This window comes from Myotis daubentonii, chromosome 1 (assembly GCF_963259705.1).
Source record: "Myotis daubentonii chromosome 1, mMyoDau2.1, whole genome shotgun sequence".
Lineage (NCBI taxonomy): Eukaryota > Metazoa > Chordata > Mammalia > Chiroptera > Vespertilionidae > Myotis > Myotis daubentonii.
In genome coordinates, this window is record NC_081840.1 from 64016249 (window position 1) to 64029714 (window position 13466).

Genomic DNA, 13466 nt, shown 5'->3' on the forward strand with positions numbered 1-13466 from the left:
GTGTCCTCACACACTGTCGCCGCCCATTCGCTGTGTGATAATGGACTGTTTTTACACCGGGGTCCTTTGTTGTTGATTTTTGGATTCTGTTGGTTTGAGCTGTCTCTCCTTGAGAAGGAAGGCCAGTTACCTAAGGTCTGTCTCTTCATGTCCCAAAGAGGGTAGCATAGGAGGGGAAAAGGGCACAGTGTCCTGTTCATTATTTTTAAGTTAGGTCAGGATGTGTCTGAGGAGAATAAGAGTGCATGTGAAGTGATGAGGGTTAAGAGCAGGAGACAGATAAAGGTAAGGAAGTGGGGGGAAAAGAGAAATAAACGCTTATGGAGTGGCTGCAGTGGGCTGGGCTCTGCACTGAGCACAGAGCTACATCCTTCAGCTGATGGGTATTGAGCACTGAGTTGTATCGGGCACTGAGCTATGGGCTTCACATATGCTGTTTAATTCTTGCCACAAATGAGATGAGTGTCCACAATTATACTATCCATCTCCAGATTAGTAAATAAAGCCTCAGGCAGGTTAAGTAACTTGCCTGCGGCAGGTGGCAAAACCTGTCTCCACCTCAGACCTGTGCGACCCAGAGCCTGTGCGGTTCCTAAAGCTCCATGTTGAGTTCATACCTGAGAGCCTCCAAATTGTGGTGATCCTTTGACTTTAGTGAGGGGTAAGGAGAGCAGGGAGGCTGGGAGGGCTCCTGAGAGCTTGTGGAAATGGTCCTGTAAAGAAGTGTTGTCCTATGCCCTAACCGGTTTGGCTCAGTGGCTAGAGCGTCGGCCTGTGGACTGAAAGGTCCCAGGTTCCATTTCGGTCAAGGTCATGTACCTTGGTTGCAGGCACAACCCCAGTAGGGGGTGTGCAGGAGGCAGCTGATCGATGTTTCTCTCCCATCGATGTTTCTGCCTCTCTATCCCTCTCCCTTCCTCTCTGCAAAAAAATCAATAAAATTTTTTTTTAAAAAAAAAGAATTGTCGTCCTAGATCCGTGGTCGGCAAACTGCGGCTCGCGAGCCACAGGCGGCTTTTTGGCCCCTTGAGTGTGGCTCTTCCACAAAATACCACATGCGGGCGCACGTACAGTGCGATTGAAACTCCGTGGCCCATGCGCAGAAGTCGGTTTTCGGCCTGGGCGAGTCTATTTTGAAGAAGTACTGTTGATTTTTGGCTCTGTTGACTAATGAGTTTGCCGACCCCTGTCCTAGATCTGCTGACTCGTGGATAGAGCTGGTAAGATCCCAGCTCCCTAGAGTGAGGCTGCAAAACACACCTCCCCTGGGGCACCAGGCGGGCTGCACCCAGCGCTCCATCCATCTCCTCCCTGCTGCTCTGCCGGGGTCTCCGTGGGGAGGAGCTGCCCTCAGTCACCCTCTTCCTGTTCCTGGCTCAGGCCCAGGGCCTCTCCTTTCAAGGTGGAGGGACCCTTTCAAGCCTCTGGAGTCTGACATTGGCCCATTCACACAAAGACAGGAGCACACGCCCCTCTCGGAGTCCTCTCCTCGTCTCCTGACCCCCGTCCCCCAAACCCATGTTAACAGTTTGCTAGTGATTCTGGGACCCAGACAGATGCAAAAGGTAACTCTGGCCATCACCATATTCTTGGGATCCTTTCAAGATTTTTCTACCAGACCCTTAAAATCTCTTGGGCAAGCTGTGACCCCTTTCCACTCCCTTCCCACCCCACTTCTGATCTCCTCCAGCCTCCCTCCTTCCTTCAGCTCTCACCCCTAAAGTCCTCTCGCCAGCTTCCTGCCAAGGGGAATAGCCTTTTTGTCCTTCAGCTCCACCTGCCTTCTGCTCATAATGGATCTTACAAGTCACTCCTCTTTGTTTCCAAGTTTCTTTGTTGATTGACTTTCATCTGTCAGGGGACTGTCTAGGGGCGTTCTGCTGACTGAGTCCCAGACACTTGCGAGCTCTTCTCCATGCAGAAAGTTCCAGATAGGCCTCCTGCACCTGCACCGGCACAGCCTGGGAGCCCCGTTGTTTCCATGCAGTTTCATCTCTTGCCTTCGCCTTGCGGTGAAGCCAAGCCGCCATGGGCCGTGTAATGTGAGAGGACCTCTTAACCACATTGAGTGGCTATAATGAGTTGCCAGCCTCGTGGGAACTCAGATCAGAGGAAGCAAGAGAGCAGAATGTCAACCCAGATTATCCATGTGGAGCTGACGAGAGAACTGGCTTAGTGGGTCCATTAACTGCATAACCCGTGCCCCGCCCAGAAGGTGAGCGCTGGGGATCGAGGGAGGCCAGGATGCCGTCTGCGTGGCCCTGGCCTCTTCGCTGCAAAGGGAGGACTCTGCCAAGATGTAACGTTAAACGGAAGTAGCCAGAAAGGAGGGCAGTATGGACCTGGTTCCTTCCAACCTGACAGCTGCATCCTGAACACTGTGCTGGGCACGGGCAATCCAGTGTAAACAAGACAGTTTTCTGCCCTCACAGGGCTCATGACTAATGATTTTAAGCTGCTTCAGATAACCAAGCCCAAATAACAGTAGTTCTAGCTCTCTGCAGATTTTCAAGGTTCCTGATTAGCATAACAGCAACAAACATCAAGAGTGCATTTATAAAGCATCCCTGTAGGACTGGGAAACATATACTAGTAGAATGGTCTCATTGCTTCCTTCCCCAAACATAAGTACCATTCGGAAAAAGGCATTGCTACTACATCCCACCTCCATGAAATTCCAGGGGATGCAGGATACGATCCTATACTTCAGTTGTGGTTAGTTATCTTATGAGACAGACTTTGCCAAGGAATCCTGAGCACGCATCTCTCACACAGGGCTGGGCAATCTGTGTTTACTCAGACAAAGATGGAAGATACACCAGCCATCCCTACCTTCTCACCATTTATGAAATTCTGTCAGTACTTTCTAGAGCCCCCTGTCAAAAAAAACATTGGCATGTAGCACAAATACATACAACCCATTAAAGCCAGTATTTCCCCACTCAAGCCAGACGGGGCTCGGTCCCCATCACACACACGTACATTCACTTGTGCCTACTGATGTGCCAGAAACGTGGATCAGAACCTTGGCACCCTAGTCTAGGAGGTGGCCTTGCCAGACAAGCCCAGAAATGGCATCTGAAGCTGGAACTCCGTCCTCTTCACAGCTGGTTCCCTGGGGAACTTTTCAGAAAATCATACCACTCTTTACTCTCCAAGCCTACATATCACGAGCTTTTGGGCTGCTTTCACCCTGGGCTACAATCTGTCTGGTGATTTAAATTGGGTTAAACAAGTTATATTTGACACTGCTTCTCATTAGGGTTTTCTTGTTCTGTGTTCTCGCTCTCAGCATTGGTTGGAGTTTACGAAATCTGTGGTGAAGCAGTTGAGATGTAAGTATTCCCCGAGAAAAGACTCGAGCCCTACCCCTGGGGAGGGGGGTGAAACCTCCCACTTGTAGTGAGCCTTGGTAATTTTCCACTGTTCTGCGCATAAGTGGCCCTAAACACCTGAGGATTTTCTTCTGAGGGTTCAGAGGCCCGTGCATCCTGGTGGGGAGGGCAGCTCAGTCTTCTCTGGACCAGAGGGTCTTCCCTGATGGGCACCTGTTTTTCTCTGCAGCCCAGCCTCCGTTCACCATGTGTTTCCGGGTGAAGTTCTACCCTGCAGACCCTGCTGCCCTGAAGGAAGAAATAACCAGGTGAGATGAAACATACCTCCCTCCACCACTAAGACCTGTTGGAGAGGGCAGGAGAGAGGGACTGTCACCTCTCAGATCCTCTGTGCTGGAAGCTCCTAACTCTCATAGGCAAGGCATTCTTCTTAACTAGAACCTTACTTCTGGGTTTCACCCATCCCCGCCTGCTGTCCTTGCTCACCCCTCAGTAAATTGGAACAGAGGGGGCGTCCTTCTTCGGAAAGCGTGAACACATCGTCCTGAGCTGGACCTCCTCAGAGTCTTGGAGTAACGAATGGACCAAACGCATATGTTTCTCTTGTCGGTGATGCGGCCACCGTGGACGTCTTGGAGAGGGCTGTGTTGCTGCTCTTTGGGGAGGTTGGAATAGACTCCGAGGCATGACACTACAGAAGCTGCTGGGAATAACTGAGGGTTTTAAGTCGAAGTGGGTCAGCGCCCGTGTGCTGATGGATCAGGTCCCCGTAAGCTCTTTAGAGAGCAGACGGCTGCAGGGGTTGGATTCGCCCTCATTCAGCGCCTCTCGAGAACGAGGAAGAACCCCTGTGCCCACAGCCATCCTGTGAGAGGGTCAGCCAGTAGGAGCTTCGAAGCTTCCCCTGGGTTCTGTATCTCGGAGCCAGATTCATTCTAAAAGTGTTGCCTCGGAGACTTAGGAACTCTGTGTAACAGGGATCCTTAACTTTTATACTAGAAAGATCTCACGTTGACATGAACAGCACCTTGCTGTTTTCTTGTAGAGGGAGGGGCCCGGGCGAAAAGGCTGTGCCAGGGAATCTCAGAGCTGAGGAGGAAACAGCTCCGCCCACACCTGAGAGAAGCAAAGACGGGGAGGAGGCCTTTGCCAGTCGTATAGACCAGTGATGGGGAACCTATGACACGCGTGTCAGAGGTGACACGCGAACTCATTTTTTTGGTTGATTTTTCTTTGTTAAATGGCATCTAAATATATAAAATAAATATCAAAAATATGAATCTTTGTTTTACTGTGGTTGCAAATATCAAAACATTTCTATATGTGACACGGCACCCGAGTTAAGTTAGGATTTTTCAAAATGCTGACACGCCGAGCTCAAAAGGTTCGCCATCACTGATATAGACTGTCCATCCTTTAAGGCTTTGCAGTTTACTTCTGGATCCTGAACTGCTTGAGATAATCCAAAACAAAGAGAAGGGAAGAAGGGAGAAAGAATATGGAATTATGTTCTCTCCATACTCTGAAGAGCATGCCACTACCTTTACATCCAGTAAAAGGAGCAGAAGTTTATCTGAAAAGGACAATGAGGAAATGGGGAGAGAAGAGGGCAAGAGACAGGAACAAGTAGTACACAGGAAGCAAAGACGCAGGGTGGGAGGGAAGGGGGCTGGGCCGCAGAGGGAGAGGGGTCTTCTGATCAGGTCAGAGGATCAGGACAGCGGGCTGCTCTGGGTGCAGGAGCGTGTACACCCACCCGCTTTGACACACGGCGGGCAGGGGGTGTGTAGGTGGAGTCGAACCTCATGTTCCTTCCTGGACACAGGAGCTACACGCTCTGCTCATCCACACGGAAGTGGATGTGGCTCCCACTTTGCTTCTAAAAACCAAGCTCATCCATATTAATAAGCAGTCCTGTAGCTTTAGGTAGAACAGGGAGGGTAGAACTACTATGTTTAACAGCTTAAACAGAGAGGAGTTTTGGCAAAGCACTAACCTGCCTTGCTCATGATCTCTGGTGTTTGCCTTAGGTCTGAGCACATCCTCCCCTCCCCTCCCCTCCTCACTTTTCCCCTTCCCTCCCCTCCTCACTTTTCCCCTCCCCTCCCCTCCCCTCCTCTCTCTCTCCCTCTCTCTCTCTGTTGAAAGAGGTGATGATACCAGGGCAGATCCAGAAGTCTGTGCTCCTGTCCACATGTGAGAGCAAATTCAGCACATCTTTGCTCAGAGCCTAGCCCTGGCCTCCTGACAGCACACGTCAGCTTTGCCTGGTCTGACCTCACTGGCTGACAGTGGGCTGAGGGACTGGTCTGCTATAACCCAGTGAGAGCATCACAGGCACATGGCTTTCGGATTTGATTAAAGGACAAAAATATATGATGAACTTTGCCCTTAGGAGGAGCTCACTTTTCTAAATCAAATGTCACCACATAATATTAACATACAGACCCGACTACCCAAGAAGCAGCATAGACCCCAGAGCTCAGGTCCTATTTGTCACTTTTTTTAAAAAATTATTTATTTTATTACATATGTGTTCTTAAACCCCCCATTGCCCCCCCACCCTCCCTCTCATGCCCTCACCCCTGTTGTCTGTGTCCATTGGTTATGCTTATATGCATGCATACAAGTCCTTTGGTTGATCACTCCCCCTTACCCCCACACTCCCCTACCGTCCTTCTGAGGTCTGATCGATGCTTCTCTGTCTCTGGATCTGTTTTTGTTCATCAGCTTATGTTGTTCATTATATTCCATAAATGAGTGAGATCATGTGATATTTATCCTTCTCTGACTGGCTTATTTCGCTTAGCATAATGCTCTCCAGTTCCATCCATACGTGGCCTTGGACATAAGATATTTAGCCTCCTTGACCTTCAGATTCCTCGTGTATAAAATGAGGCTAGCGAGAGCTACCGCATAGAATTGCTGGAAGGATTAACCACTGTACAAGGTCTTGCACTTCTTAATACCCCCCAAGAGGCTTACACTGTGCAAACGCTTGATACCTGTTTACTGCCAGATTGGTTACATGGTCCATGGACCCCAAGGGCTCTGCTTATGGGGCACAAGTACAGCTAGCTCTGACTTTCCTCCTTTTTTATGTGAAAGGCACTTCTTTTCTGATAATCCCCTCACCTTCTGTCCCCTTTCCCTGCCAGCGACAGCCCTAACAGGTAAGCGACTAACCTGAGGACCCAGAAAGAAAGGTATCTTAGGTGGTTGCCCACATCTGGGTCAGCGCAGTAGGGGACCGTGGCCAGGCCTCCCAGTAAGTCAGCAGACTTCAAGGACACTGACAAGTGTGTGAGCTCCTCCCCATCTGCATGCATTTGTGCTGACCATCCTCCACTATTCTCCCCTCTCTCCGTCTCACCAGCCTTCCTTTCCTAGAATGCAGTTTCCAAGCGTGTCAGCAGAGTTAGTCACAGGCCGACTGCCTCCCTCCCCCTCCCCAAGGCGTTCAGTGGTGGCCTTAGAATTAGCGGCATCTTTCTCCTCGTTCACATCCCTGCTGCTCTTAAAACAGCAGGTACCTGCCCCAGCCTTACTCAATACCCATAATTCATTCCTGGCTTAGAGCCCTCCACACCACTTTCCTGCCAAACTAATTTAGCTGTCAGTGTGTTTTTTCCTAGCAATATTGCTCCTAAATTTCACCACCGTCTCAGCCATTCCCGTAAAGCCGGGCTGAGAGGAGGAGATGAAGTAGGGAGTGAAGAACTACGCTTCAGTTTATCTCTTGGACTCTTCCCAGATGATAAATTTAGTGGCCAAATCCTGATTAATCTCTTTTGTCATTTTTTAAAGTAATAAATAGATTTTCTTGTCTGAGCTGGAGACAAGGCAGAGAAAATGGGGATTAGGCACCAAATTTAGCTTTTAGCAGGGACTGCAGGTGTATGGATGCCTTGGGAAGATCAAGTAATAGAGGAAACTGAGTACAAAAGGGGCCCCGCCTTCCAAGGAAGCAAACTGCCTGACACATGTTTGAGCAGGTGCTCAAAACAATGCGAACAGAGGGAGCAAATATATGCATGAATGAATGGAGTGCTCAAGTTATTCATTCCTTCAATGAGTATCCGTTGAGCCCAGCTTAGGCTAAGATGGGTTGGAAAACTTTTTTCTGTAAAAGGCCACAAGAGTTAGTATTTTAGGCGTTGTGGCCATCTGGTCTCTGCCATTGTAGAGTAAAAGCACTGTGGGTGATATATAAAGGAATCAGCATGTTTGTGTTCCAATAAAATCGTATTTTGTTTCATTGGAAACTCTGGTGGCAAGCTGTAGTTTGCTGACCCTGGGTTAAGGAATCAAAAAAAGTTCAAAAACGCCAGGTTCAAATCCCAGGTTTTCCTTTAACTAGCGTGTGACAAGGCAAGCAACACTATGGGAGACGAGGATAAAACCAGTAGTCACCTCTTTGTTGTGAGGATTAAATGAGAGTGTGTGTGTTAAATAGTACAATGGGTAGCACACAGCATGCACTCGGTAAATCATTATTGTTATTTTAAAATATTTTTTTAATATTTTTATTGATTATTTACAGAGAGGAAAGGAGAGGGATAGAGAGCTAGAAACATCGATGAGAGAGAAACATCGATCAGCTGCCTCCTGCACACCCCCTACTGGGGATGTGCCCGCAACCAAGGTACATGCCCTTGACCGGAATCGAACCTGGGACCCGTCACTCCCCAGGCCGACGCTCTATCCACTGAGCCAAACCGGTTAGGGCTATATTTTTATTGATTTCAGAGAGGAAGGGAGAGGGAGAGACAGAAACATCAATGATGAGAGAGAATGATTGGCTTGCCTCCTGTAGGCCCCACACTGGGGACTGAGCCCGTAACCCAGACATATGCTCTGACCGGGAATCAAACTATGACCTCTTGGTTCATAGGCCAACACTCAACCACTGAGCCATGCCAGCCGGGCTTATTATTATTATTATTATTATTATTATTATTTTGTTTTGTTATTTTTGTCATCTGTTCTCCCACTGGAATGTTCCCTGCTGAACTCCTGGCACCTGAGTAGTGCCTGGAACATGTAAGTGCTCAGAACGAGCAGGCTGATGGCCAGTGGGAGGGAGGGAGCAGGGGAGCTAGGCAAAGGATCTATGGGCTTTCTAGAAGAATATTAAAAGTAAATTAAATAAAACATCGCCTCTGACTTCAAGGAGCTTGAAGTCTAGTGTGAGGGAGGAAGACATACTGAGCATGATTATACCCAAGAAAAAGGGCGGTGGAAAATAGAGGAAGCCAGAGGCAGAGAATCTAATGAAGGGAAGGTGGGGCCAAAGGATCTTCTGGAAGAAACTCTTCAGGAGCCACCAGTGCTTTCCCAGGTTCAGACCTTTAATTCTGGAAATATCTGTGGATTGACTCGTCCCCGCCCTCTGATATCAGAAAGCATATGCCACAGACAGTACCTGGAAGAGATGTCCACGTTACAGAAAAACTCATGTTTTCCTCAGTCATCTTTTAGGCTCTCACTTATTCACACCCCATCAATATGGGACAACACAGTTATTACAAAGGGAGATGAAGCAAAGCCTCCGGCGGCCTAAAGGAAATGGGAAAAGTTTACCAAAAAAAGTGTCCTAAAGGAGCAGGCCTGTCTTCAATCCGGTCTAAAGCTAATTTCTTGTTTGGTTCCCATGAGGATGTCTTTCTGAAGACAAGTTCTCTCGGGCTTCATTTAGGGCACCCCTCTCCAACCTGATAACTAGCTGAATTACTACAGGGACAGAAGCACCAGGTCCTGGGTCAGGAGGCCTTGCTGATTCTGATCACTGTGTCACTTCAGACAAGTCACTCTACATCTCTGGACTTCTGCTTCCTCAGCTACAGAACAAGAGAACTGGGCTGTAACTCCGGTTCCGGGGTTGCTGACCCAGCCAGTCTGCTCATCAGGACTGGCCCGGCTGGGTGCTTCCGGTTAACTGATCCCTTGCCTGGCCACACACTGGCCCTGGTGGCAATGCCTCGGGCAACAAGGTGGTCTTCCTTAGGCCCGTGTGTGGCAGGAGGGAACATGCCAGGGTCTCTTGAGACTAGGTCTAAGGATGCTATGAATCATGGGATATACTTTCATGACCAACAACACTGAGTCATTGGTTACCTCCTTGAAGGAGCAAAATGTGGAGCTTGATGGGCGTGCTGTAGTAGAAGAGGGACTCTCTACCTTGAAGCTGCCAGTTCGTTCTTTCATGAGCTCATCTCTTCTTGTCTCTAAAGAATGTGGTTTGTTTCTTTAGGATGTTGGCTTGCCTTTCCTTCCCATGCCCCCTCCAGTTGCTGTGCCAGTACCTGGCAATGTTCCCATGGCCTCCCTGTAGCTGTCCTGCCTCCAGAAGTCTGAAGGAGCCCCACCCCCCCAATGCAAAAGCCTTGTCTCCTTTTCAGCTCACCTGAGCACCTGTCATGTACCCATCAATAAAGATGCCTCATGAAAACATGCTCAGTGTGAGCAGGAGCATGTCCACCTTGGGCAAAGAGGGCTCTAAAGGGGCTTCTTCAAATCCAGGAGCACCCACACCCGCGTAGATTCTGACATGCTCCCCTGGGGGATGCTCTCCTAACCGCCCGGAACCAATAGTCCCTTTGAAATATCTCCTTCAATCCAGTGTGTACTGTCCCTGAATTTTGGACAGAGATGAACAGAGGGGTGTGGGAGGAGTGACTGGTGAATAAGGGGCCAGAGGTTTGCTTCCACCTCCTGCCAGTGCCTGGGGAAGGTGGGGGCTGGAACAGCGAGAGGCCAGAAGCCCTTTCCCCGCCCCCCTCTTCCTTCCCTCCCTCTCTCCCACACACCGTGTGGCATTTCACCGTGGGAAGCAGAGTGAAGACGGGCTTGATTTGGTAGATCCATCTTAGTTTTTCATTCTGCGTGGTTTCTTTTTCCTTCAGTTTTTCTCTGCAAACACTGGGGCAGAGTGGGGTTGGGTTGGTGATGGTGGTTGAGGTGAGGAGGGGAGCTCTTAACTTGCAGACTGTAATACTCACCTTCCCTTTGCTTTGAGGAGCAAAGTCCAACCTGGTGTGGTTAGATTGGGGATGCGTATGTTTAATCTGTACACAAATCCCCTGGGAATCTTGTTAAAACGATTCAGTAGGTCTAGGATGGGCCTATGGTCTCCATTGCCAACAAGCTCCCAGACGCTGCTGCTATTAGGGACACACTGGGAATAGCGGGGCCGTAGGAGAGAAGAGGTTTGCTCGCTCCTAATTTCTGTTTGCTAATTATTGGACTCACCAAGCCCACGGTTCTGTTTCCTGGGGGACCCGCCCCACCCTCATTGCACTGTCGGTGGGCCTCTTCTTCCTGAGCACTTTCACAGGATCAGGTGGGCCTGGAATCTGTTTCATTCTTCATCCTGAAAACAGAAGCAGGGGGAACTCCTAGTTGTCCAGGGGGCGCCCAGTTTCTTTTCTGATGGAGTTTAAGGGGATTTTACTACTTGTCCGTTACTGCCCTAGGGAAGCTGTAGTAGCTAAGGCTGTAGCAGTCTAGCAAGTGCCACAGAACTTACGCGAACAAGCACGTATCATCTCTCGGTTTCTGTGGGCCAGGGGCTCTGGAGCGGCTTCGCTGGCGGGTTCTGGCACAGGGTCTCTCAGGGGACTGCAGGCATCTCAAGGCCTGACTGGAGGATCCACTTGCAGGACGGTTACTCACACGGCTGTTGGCAGAAAGTGTGTGTCCCTGGCGAGCTGTTGGCAAAGGCCTCAGCTCCTCGCCACAGGGACCCCTCTAAAGGGCTGTTAAGCGTCCTCAGGCAAGAAGAGAGGTCCAGGAGGAAGAGAGAAAGGGAGGAAGGTGCCGTGGCTCCGTGACCTCGTCTCGGATGTCAGATCTACCACTCCTGCTCTGTTGTTTGTCAGGCGCAAGTCAGTAAGCCCAGCCCACACTCAGAGGGAGGGAGTTAAGCTCTACCTCTGGAGATGAGGAGTAGCAAAGAATTTACGGACATACTAGTATGTTTAAGCCCCCACAGATGCCCCTAGCCAAGGAACCACTGTGGGGTTTTATTTTTTTAATATATTTTATTGATATTTTACAGAGAGGAAGAGAGAGGGATAGAGGGTTAGAAACATCGATGAGAGAGAAACATCGATCAGCTGCCTCCTACACACCCCCTACTGGGGATGTGCCCGCAACCAAGGTACATGCCCTTGACCGGAATCGAACCTGGGACCCTTCAGTCCGCAGGCCGATGCTCTAGCCCAGCTGTGGGCAAACTACGGCCCGTTTGAAATGAATAAAACTAAAAAAAAAAAAGACCGTACCCTTTTATGTAATGATGTTTACTTTGAATTTATATTAGTTCACACAAACACTGCATCCATGCTTTTGTTCCGGCCCTCCGGTCCAGTTTAAGAACCCACTGTGGCCCTCGAGTCAAAAAGTTTGCCCACCCCTGGTCTAGCCACTGAGCCAAACCGATCAGGACCACTGTGGGGTTTTAAACATATGTCCATCAGAGTTTGCTACCCCTGGCTCTTGCTCTTCCTGGGGTACCAGTGCAGTTATGAACATTGCAGACCCCATTCCTTGGAAAGACATTTTCATAATGGAAGTCAGCAATTCCATTCCGCTGGGACAGGGTGCACCAGCTGCTTGTGAAACTAGGAAGCCGTGAGAGTGCAAGGAGTACAACATAGTGACGAAGAGCCAGCCTCAGGAGCCTGACAGTCCGGAATTTGAATCCTGACTCTGCCTCTTACCCGTGTGTGCCCATGTGGAAATCACATGAGCCTCACTGTCTTTTTCTTAAAAGGGGAAGAGGGTGGGGTGGGGGATAATTATAGTACCTACCTCAAAGTGTCAGGTGAGGATTAGGTGAGATGGTGCATGTAAAGTGCGTCACCCCTGGGCCAGCAGACCCTGAGCGCTCAGTACACGGCAGTTGCTGTTAGCTGTTGCTCTGAAATCCTCCCGCCTGAGGCGAGAGCTTCGTGGACGTGAAGCAGTGTTAGCCACTAGTTTCCACGCTTCCTTCAGTGGGCCTCTTCTCACACCTCGTTTAATTCCGACACATCAGGCTGGCCTCTGCCGATGATGAGGCTGCTGCACAGGCCCACAGGTTCTCCCCACACGCCAAGGCCGAGCTCGCTGGGCGCGCCCCTCACCCCTGACCACTTCTTAGGAAGGAACATCAGCCAGAGTCTGAGTCCGAGAGAGGCCCAGGCGGCCCCTCTCCTCCGACATAGGTTCCCTTTTGGGAATGAGTTGATCTGGGCTGGCTCCTCCACGGCCCAGCGCTGGGCGGACAGTGTTTTTACCAGGGAGTGCCATTTCTGTTTTGAGCTACAGAAAGAGGCTGGCAGGTTGTTTTGAATTGAACCTCAAATCAGTTCAGAGCAAAGCACTTGAAAGAGTCTTCAGGGAAATGGAAATTGTATTTGTTCTGTGGTATGTTTTGAGATTTTTTTTTTTTTTAATGTAGTAAAAGTGTCCTGACAGAGCTGCTGTCTTTAAGGCAATCAAAGAAATTCTTACCATGCAGCCGTGTTTTCTCTCCAGGTACTTGGTCTTCCTGCAGATCAAAAGGGATCTCTACCACGGCCGCCTCCTCTGCAAAACCTCCGATGCCGCCTTGTTAGCGGCCTATATCCTTCAAGGTAATGACTTTCGACAGGACAAATTCGCTTTTCATGCTAAGTGCAGATTGCATTATTTCCGTTACCAGAGATGACTACTTCTTGGGTACACACAGCCATATCTAACTTGAAGCAGAGAATTCGAGGGCTTTGCCGCGAGTCCCTAGACGGAGAAGGCTCTGACCACCGAGCCCGACGCTGGGCCGAGGTCTTTGCGCCAGCCCTGCCAGTCATTCGCACGGTGTTGGGGTGCTTTCCCTGCACCCTTGGGTGATAAGGTTACCGAGACTGGAGAGTCATCTGAATCCACGTTTCCTTTCATGTGAATCTCAAAGAAGTGAAGCACCTTGGTGTTCTGGCGCCTATTTCGGAGCCCGTTCTGTTCAGAGTGCTCAAAGTTGAAAATGTTTCCACGTAACAAACACATTTCCTAACATGCTGATAAGGTAGAGTTGAGTCTGTACTCAGCTGGTGCCCAGACTGGCTTTTTTTTTTCTTCCGTTTTTTTGTTTTGTTTTGTTTTGTTTTTGCA

General features: G+C 49.6%; 1 protein-coding gene across 3 annotated transcripts in view; it reads left to right on the forward strand.

Annotated features, from left to right (window-relative positions):
• Positions 1-13466, forward strand: part of FRMD5 (FERM domain containing 5) — a 290625-nt gene that overhangs the window by 250726 nt on the left and 26433 nt on the right. For all 3 annotated transcript variants that reach the window (XM_059702929.1, XM_059702910.1, XM_059702920.1), the window contains exons 3-5: positions 3293-3335; positions 3565-3643; positions 12858-12955. In XM_059702929.1, the coding sequence (XP_059558912.1) occupies positions 3293-3335; positions 3565-3643; positions 12858-12955 (220 nt within the window). The remainder of the gene's footprint in view (positions 1-3292; positions 3336-3564; positions 3644-12857; positions 12956-13466) is intronic.